This window comes from Podarcis vaucheri (assembly GCF_965113315.1).
Source record: "Podarcis vaucheri genome assembly, chromosome: W".
Classification (NCBI taxonomy): domain Eukaryota; kingdom Metazoa; phylum Chordata; class Lepidosauria; order Squamata; family Lacertidae; genus Podarcis; species Podarcis vaucheri.
In genome coordinates this window covers 4,251,918-4,259,985 of record NC_138757.1, presented here as the reverse complement: position 1 = coordinate 4,259,985, position 8,068 = coordinate 4,251,918, and the positions used below count along the sequence as shown (strand labels likewise).

The 8,068-nt window shown below is 40.2% G+C and overlaps 1 protein-coding gene across 1 annotated transcript; it reads right to left on the bottom strand.

The window, feature by feature from the left end:
• Positions 1 to 207: 207 nt before the first annotated feature.
• On the bottom strand, positions 208 to 2,969 carry LOC309523250 (deleted in azoospermia-like; the record flags this gene model as incomplete). Its single annotated transcript, XM_082207039.1, has 3 exons — positions 208 to 330; positions 2,506 to 2,722; positions 2,881 to 2,969. 3 exons carry the CDS (start codon positions 2,967 to 2,969, stop codon positions 208 to 210), a joined length of 429 nt encoding a protein of 142 aa, XP_082063165.1.
• Between the last annotated feature and the right edge of the window lie 5,099 nt (positions 2,970 to 8,068).

The window sequence follows — 8,068 nt, the reverse complement described above, 5'->3', positions numbered from 1 at the left end:
GGCTTCTTTTCTAATCTAAGAAGCTTTATTTACAGCAGTAATAAATCAACATGTTCGGGAGCAGCAGACATTCCGGCTCCCTTCGTCTCGGACAAAAATGAAAGTAGACAGAACAAAGAAACAATTCCCCAGATGTGGGAAACCACTCCTCCCCAGTAAGCAGGACACTTACTCTGAGCTGTTTAACCCTGTAAGCTCTGATTCTCCTCACAGTTTCTTCCCATGAAAGTTGATTTGTGATTCTACTATTTTCTGTACATCAACATTGTCCAAAAATAACACAAATCCATATCCCTTAGACACACCAGTTCTGTCGGTGATTATTTTCACTTCTTTAATTTTTTTTAATTAATATTTTATTAAGTTTTATCAATAAAGTAATTCAGAAAAAAGTACAAAAACAGAAAAATACAAAATCACAAAATACAAAAATACAAACATTAAACACAAAAGGAAAAAGAAAAAAGAAAAGAAAAAAGAAAACACATAAAAACAAAACTCCCTCTTTTTTAAATTCTCATCTTTAGTTAACTTATTCTCCTGACTTTCTCACGCCTCCCATTTTTGTATCCCTTTTTTAAAATTTGGTTCAGCAAATTCATATCCAATTTAACTTATCTATTATCAATCCCATCTTACATTTTACCTTGTTGCTAGAACCCCTTCAGTTCATTTCAACGTCATCAGCATTCAAAAGTTTTACAACGTTTCTATAAATAAATTTTAAATTTCCTCCAATCTTCTTCCACGAGCTCTTCTCCCTGGTCTCGGATTCTGCCAGTCATTTCCGCCATTTCCATGTAGTCTATTAGTTGCATTTGCCATTCTTCCAGGGTGGGTAGATCTTGTGTCTTCCAGTGCTTTGCAATGAGAATTCTTGCTGCTGCTGTAGCATACATAAAGAAACTTCTATCCTTCTTTAACACCAATTGGCCGACTATGCCCAGGAGAAAGGCCTCTGGTTTCTTCAAGAAGGTATATTTAAATACAGTGGTGCCTCGCAAGACGAAATTAATTTGTTCCGCGAGTTTTTTCGTCTAGCGAATTTTCATCTTGCGAAGCACGAAATCCCATAGGAATGCATTGAAATTCAATTAATGCGTTCCTATGGTAAAAAAAAGTCCAAACAAAGCCAAATTTGGTACAACAAGAGTTTATTAAGTGCTCTTTAAAGTCACACATACTGTAAAGAGCATTTCAAAAACTGAAGGAATAAATTAAGTTTCTAAACATGACAGAAAAACTTTTTTTAAAAAAACAACAACATGGCCCAATGGTCACAGAAAATCAAAAAAATTCAAAAAAAAACCCAAAACCCACACAAGCTCCTAGATTCTTGCAAACCCCTCGTCAACTGTTTCCCCAGCCACCCACCACACAGAAATTCAAACCCATAATTTTTTTAAAAAAACAGCAGAGTGGCCCAATGGTCACAGAAAATCATAAAAATGCAGAAAAAAACACAAGCTCCCAGATTCTTGCAAACCCCTCCCCCAACACCAAGTCCTTGAATTCCAAACACCCTAACCCAAAAACCAACCCCCCCCCCCAAAGTTTTAAAATAAGTTTTGGAAAAGCTTCAAAAATCACCAAAAACCTCAAAAAAGGCTACCACACCGCGTTCTATGAGTTGCTCCTCGAAGTCAAGTCGCAACTGTATTAACGGTGTTAAGAAAAAGGAAACAAACTTGCAAGACGTTTCCGTCTTGCGAAGCAAGCCCATAGGGAAAATCGTCTTGTGAAGCAGCTCAAAAAACGGAAAACCCTTCCGTCTAGCGAGTTTTCCGTCTTGCGAGGCATTCGTCTTGCGGGGCACCACTGTACCTTTTTCAGTTCATTATATATCATTTCCCAGAAAGCCTTAATCCTTGGGCACGTCCACCAAAGGTGAAAGAATGTACTTTCAGTTTCCTTACATTTCCAGCATTTATTGTCGGGCAAATGATATATTTTTGCAAGCTTGACTGGAGTCATGTACCACCTGTACATCATTTTCACAGTATTCTCTCTTAAAGCATTTCATGCCGTAAATTTAATCCCGGTGGTCCACAACTTCTCCCAGTCAGCAAACATAATATTGTGTCCTATATCCTGTGCCCATTTTATCATTACAGATTTTACCGTTTCTTCCTCAGTATTCCATTTCAGCAGCAGATTGTACATTCTAGATAGTATCTTAGCATTGGGTTCTAACAATTCTGTTTCCAACTTTGATTTTTCCACCTGGAAACCAATTTTTTTATCCAAGTTATAAACCTCTCTTATTTGAAAATAATGTAACCAGTCTCGCACCTTCTCTTTAAGTTTATCATAACTCTGCAATTTCAATTTGTCACCTTCCTGTTCTAAAATTTTCCAATATTTTGGCCATTTGGCCTCCATGTTGAGTTTTTTCAAAGCTTTCGCTTCTATAGGTGATAGCCACCTTGGGGTTTTACTCTCCAGAAAATCTTTGTACCTTGTCCAGACATTAAACAATGCTTTCCTGATGATATGGTTTTTAACTTCTTTAACAGTGCCATATCGTGCAAAGCAGCTCCGAATTTCTGTCTCATCCATCCGAATGTCAATTCCACCGGCAAAAATGGTATTTGGCATGATTTTCCCTTCAGGCAGAACATAGCCTTGGCTTGTTACAGGCAACTGAGCATTTTCTTCTCGGGTAATGTTTTGGGAGGTGATCTTCACTCTTTTTCTTTTTGGTACTTCACATCTGATCTGTCTTGAATTTTTTTTGTGTGGGTTTCCTTTTTGTCTTCAGCCTTTTGGCATTCATGGGCTGCAAACACCTTTAAATACAGCACTCTGGACTTGCTGAGAATACAAGAGCCCTACTGGATTAGACCACAGGCCCATCTAGTCCAGCTTCCTGTTTCCTACAGTAACCAGACAGAGTCTCCAGGACGCCCATCCAGGAAGCTCATGAAAACCATGTGATTTGCACTTTCTGGCATACTGCCTTGGCTCATGGATGTCTATAAGCAAACACCAGTGTCTCCTCCCTTTCTGTGTAGCATGTGGTAGTTGCAACCTTCACCAACCTATTTTGGGGCTGATGGCACTGGCACTGCAAAGAATCTGGAGGGTACCAAGTTTGAGAAGGCAGAGTATTGAATTCCATAAGCCGCATGGACATTTTTAGAAGGTAGCCGTGTTTCAGCTTCCTGCAGCAAAAACAAGGAAATTCTTGTGGCACCTTTAAAATATGAAACAAATTTGTTGTTGTTGTATTTTAAATTTTCTTTATTGATTTTCATACACACAGATACACACATATATACACAGAATAGATTCTTCACCAAAGAAAAGAAAAAATAATAAAAACAGCATAACTAAATTATAAGAAAACAGAAAAAACAGAAACAGACATGTAAATTATTGACTTCCCTCCACCTCGGTTTTGGGTTATGTAATACAAATTTTTTCCGCAGTTTATCTTTAAAGCTTCTGCATGTCGTAGGGTTATATTAAGTCTACTGTGATCTTTGAGTTTTTAAAATCTGCTTCGATATATGTTATAAATTTGTTTCATTCCTTAATAAACTTTGTTTCTTTCTGGTCTCTGATTTTTTGTGTTAATTTTGCTAATTCTAAATATTCGAATAATTTACTTTGCCAATCTCTTACCGTTGGAGTATTAATTGATTTCCAATTTTGGGCGATTAAAATTCTAGCAGCTGTTGTTGCATACTGGAATACTGGAATAAGGTCTGGTCCTCTTTCTTAATTTCAATGCCAATCATTCCCAGGAGGAAATTTTCAGTTTTTTTAACAAAAGTGTATTTAAACATTTTTTTAAAAATAGCCTAGTTAACTTCGTCTGCCTTTAGATTAAGTCTTAAGTAGTTTTAAGTAGTTATTTTTAACCCCTTCTGGGTTTTTATTGTTTTATTGCTTTAGACTAAGTTTCAAGTAGTTCCAAGTAGTTTTTTTTTTTTTTAACCCCTCTGGGCTTTTATTGCCTTATTGTTTTATTATCTGCTTCGTGCTTCAGCCTTGCTGCCTTGCCGCACCCCCCGCTGTGCATTTAGTGCTGTGGAGCTGAGTAATCTTTTGAAACGGTTGAGTGGGGAAGGGAAGAGGTCTGGCTCACCTGCCGTGAAGGGGTCCCCCGTCACTGGAAAGGAAAAAAACTCAAGGTGGGTGATCGGAAACACCGGGAAAAGGGTTGAAGCAAGTCCTCTTCGAGTCCCGTCTGAGTCCCGCCTGTGTGAGTAAGACCGTCTTCAGAAAATCAGGCTGATAAAGAGGCTCGGCTTGGAAAATAATTACTATCCTTCACCTTATATCAATTAACCACCAGCTTCTATCTGCTTTTATCAGTAAAAAGGACACTGGGAGCTGACGGAAGAGCTCTCAAACCTTCCTCCCTTCCTCCCTCTTCCAGCTCCACCAAAGAAACATATTGAGAATCAGTGCTCGCTGATGAGTTAAGCAGGAGAAAGCTGCAGATACACCCCTATTCATCCATTGGCCCTGCTAATTAGGCAGAAACACTGGGGGACAACTGGCTCTCTAATAGGAAGACTGCTACCCAACATGGTTCTCACCAGAAAGATATGTAAGGAGTTGGGTATCTTGCCAGATACGCCACTCAGCCCCCCGGGACCTGGAAAGAGACAAAGTCAAATTATAAATTACTTCCCCAAGAGGGAGGAATGCATGAGTGAACAAATTGAACCAATTATTGATGAAGTCACTCCTTCCCCCCTTACTTATCTTGACCGGTCACATTACTTCAAAGAGCTTCAACAAAATGTCAAGTTGCATCACTTCAAAGAGCTTCAACAAAACTCTGGAAACACAAATTCCCCAAGAAGCCTGGCACAAGAGCTTGTTCTAGCTGAGAAACTTGAGGAAAATATTTCTGTCACTTATAACCAGCGCCCCCTGGCAGAACTAACAACATGCCACCAAGACCAGGCGCCCACTTCCAAACATACTCAAACTGAACTGAGTGATGGCCATTTCCAGGCCCATTTCCAAAATATAAATACAGACCTTTCCAACATAAAAAATTATTTGACAATAACAAATGGGTTATTGCTGACCCTTGTGGAAAATTTTGCTCCCCAACCAAAAGAGACAACAGCAACTGATATACCCCAAGTGCATAAACCAGATGAACTTGTGCATAACCCAGATGAACTAGTGAAGATGAGACAAGCAGTAACAACCAAGAAATTGCAAAAAAATTGGTTTTGTTTTTTTTTTCTTGGTAATTTTTTCTCTGTATTTTCATATATGTCTGTTTTTTGTGTATAACTTCAATAAAAATGCATTAAAAAAAAAAAGAAATTGCAAAAAAATAGATCAAAAGCCCAGGAAAAGAAAACTAAGAACATTAAAACAACAAGGAAGATAAAGATAAGCCGACATAAACAATGGCAGAAACTATTTAATCTACTCCCATTGGACTCAAATAAATCTGCTGCACGAGATAGAAAAGAGAAAGGCAGGAAGGGGAAAAAGAAGCCATCGCCAAAGCTAACGGCTAAGGTGGCATCCCTGAACCAGAGTTTAGAACTAAATGGGAGGACGGAAGCAACGTCCCAGAGCTCTGGTCCCAGTTCACTCAGTGAGCCAGATTCTGGGGGAGAAGTGGTCGCTGACAATGAAGGCAGCAAACCGCTTAGCAAATCGGGAAATGGGGACAATGCATTGCCCAATCGCGTTGACAACACTATACAAGATGGGCAAACCTTTACTCAGGCAAGAGGTTGGAACCTGATTTTAAATCCCCAAAAATTGGTATTTACAAACTTCCCAAAATTAAAGGGCTTCCTTACAGGGATAGATCGAAGAATGAGCTCCTTGAACATTCTGAATGATATATTGCCAGGAGCAGTAAAGCCATATGACATTATTTCTGTAGACTATTTGCATCATGATGGTCGTTCAATGAGAGCAATGATTACATTTAGAGACCAGAACCTGGCCAAGTTCATCTACAGATCAAGATATATATTCTCAAAGGCCCAGATAAAAATTCTTAGATTTTTTGAAAACAAGGCACCACTGAATTCCCTTTTGGAACCCAAGCACGCAAACCCTAGTAAAGAGAAACAACCTCCCAAAACGCGGCCTGGTCTCCAGAAACGAGAGCTTCAAAAACTAAAAAGGAAAGATGTCCACCTGCAAGACCTGCAACTTCAAGAGAACGAAGATGAGGATTTTTTCTCCGTGGAAGAAAATACTTTAATTAGGCAATTTTGCCATTTTCCATCTCCAATACAAACAGAAATATTAGAAAGATTAGATATGCTAAGAATTAAGTTGGCTGGGAGAGATATAAACAAGGAAATCTATGTGGACGTTCATACAAAGGACCAGACTTCCTATAATTTGAACCCAATACAAGAACAAAACCCAGCGGCCTGTCGGCCATGTTACCTTCAGACAATGGCTGAGATTAACCTACCCCCAATTAAGGAAGCCCGGCACACTGAAGAGAACACTACACCACCTCCAATAAGGAGAACCACCCCGAAGGCGAACTCACCAGGCTCTTGGGACAAGCTGAGGTACCTAGATGAGGCAGAATTAGGCCACAATCAGGTACCGGAAAAATACCTACGGAAAGAGATAACACACTTCAAAGGCCTGGTGACCACTAATGTCAGTATTCAACAGTCAACAGCTGAAACTATAGAACATTTGGCTAGTTTGCCATGTATGGAGAGCAATGGGCCGGTCCATAAAAAAGTAATCCCTAAAAGCACCTTGGGAAATAATTGACAAAGATCAGACCAGAGACAAACTCCAGCCGGCTCCCTATCTCCGCGGAAATCCGACATCATTAGATATGAACAGACTCAACCCTCACTCACAAATCAAGCAAAAGCAGTTCTCTCCTTAAAAGACGCACCCAACCCATCCCAGAGCCTTAAAATTGTCTCCTGGAATGTTAACGGCTGGGCGACAAAGCAAATGGATCCTGAAGCAATGAATTTTATCTCTTCCTTCGACATTGTGTGCCTCCAAGAGACCTGGTCCCAACAAAGTATCGCTCTCCCAAATTATTGCTCCTTTAGCTCCTGTGCTCGTAAACTAACCAACAGGGGTCGCCCCCAAGTTGGCCTCGCCTGTCTTATTTCAACCAGCTTATCTCTCACTATTTGCGAGGAAATTAAATCTTCCCCTTACTTTCTCACTATAAAGATCCATCTCCCAAAGACCAAAAACCCATGGTTGATAACTACAGTATATCTGCCCCCAGTAATTAACGATTCCGACCGCAATGAAAGATGGTCTGAACTTTCGTCTTGGCTCCATGATCTTCAAACAACTAACCCAGGACTTCCTCAAATCCTCTTAGGCGACTTCAATGCAAGAATAGGTCCCAACGACGATGATATAGTATCTCCCGCAGTACTCCTGGACAACCCCCTGCAGCCCCCCTGGGGAAACAGATGCACTCTTGATCCTATAACAAATGCGTCGGGGAGACTGATGGCCCAATTGGCCATGGAAAACGATCTCTGCATCGCGAATGGTAACATTACTCCCTTGTCCTCGCAGCAATTAACGTGTATCACTTCCCGGGGTACTAGTGTTGTCGACTACATTTTATTGACGCCGGAGCTATTCTCAATTTCTACAAAAATGGAAGTGGCTGAATATTTTGGTGGTGACCACCTTCCATTGACTCTATTGTTAAACCTAACAGAGCCACCTTCAGTCCCCTCAAACTATAGAACTATGGTACAAAGCCACCCTGTATACAAAACAAGGAAATGGACAAGCCTCAGCTCCTCTCTTGCCCTGGACATACAAAAATCATTTGATATGCCTGCAGCTCCCTCTGATCCAATCCTGCCCACTGATCAATACCGGAAATTACTTGATGCTTTCTCAACAATTTACATAACCACCACCTCGCCTACTCACCAACGCCTTTTCTCTGGATCGCCTTGGTTTGACAAGGAATGTAAAGCCCTAAGAAGGCGAATTAGGAAAATGGTCAGAATCATCAAATTCTCCAATGACCCCCAAACCCACGCAAAGCTCATAGATATTAAAAGAACATACAGAAACATGATTCATCGCAAGAAACAGCAGCACATCC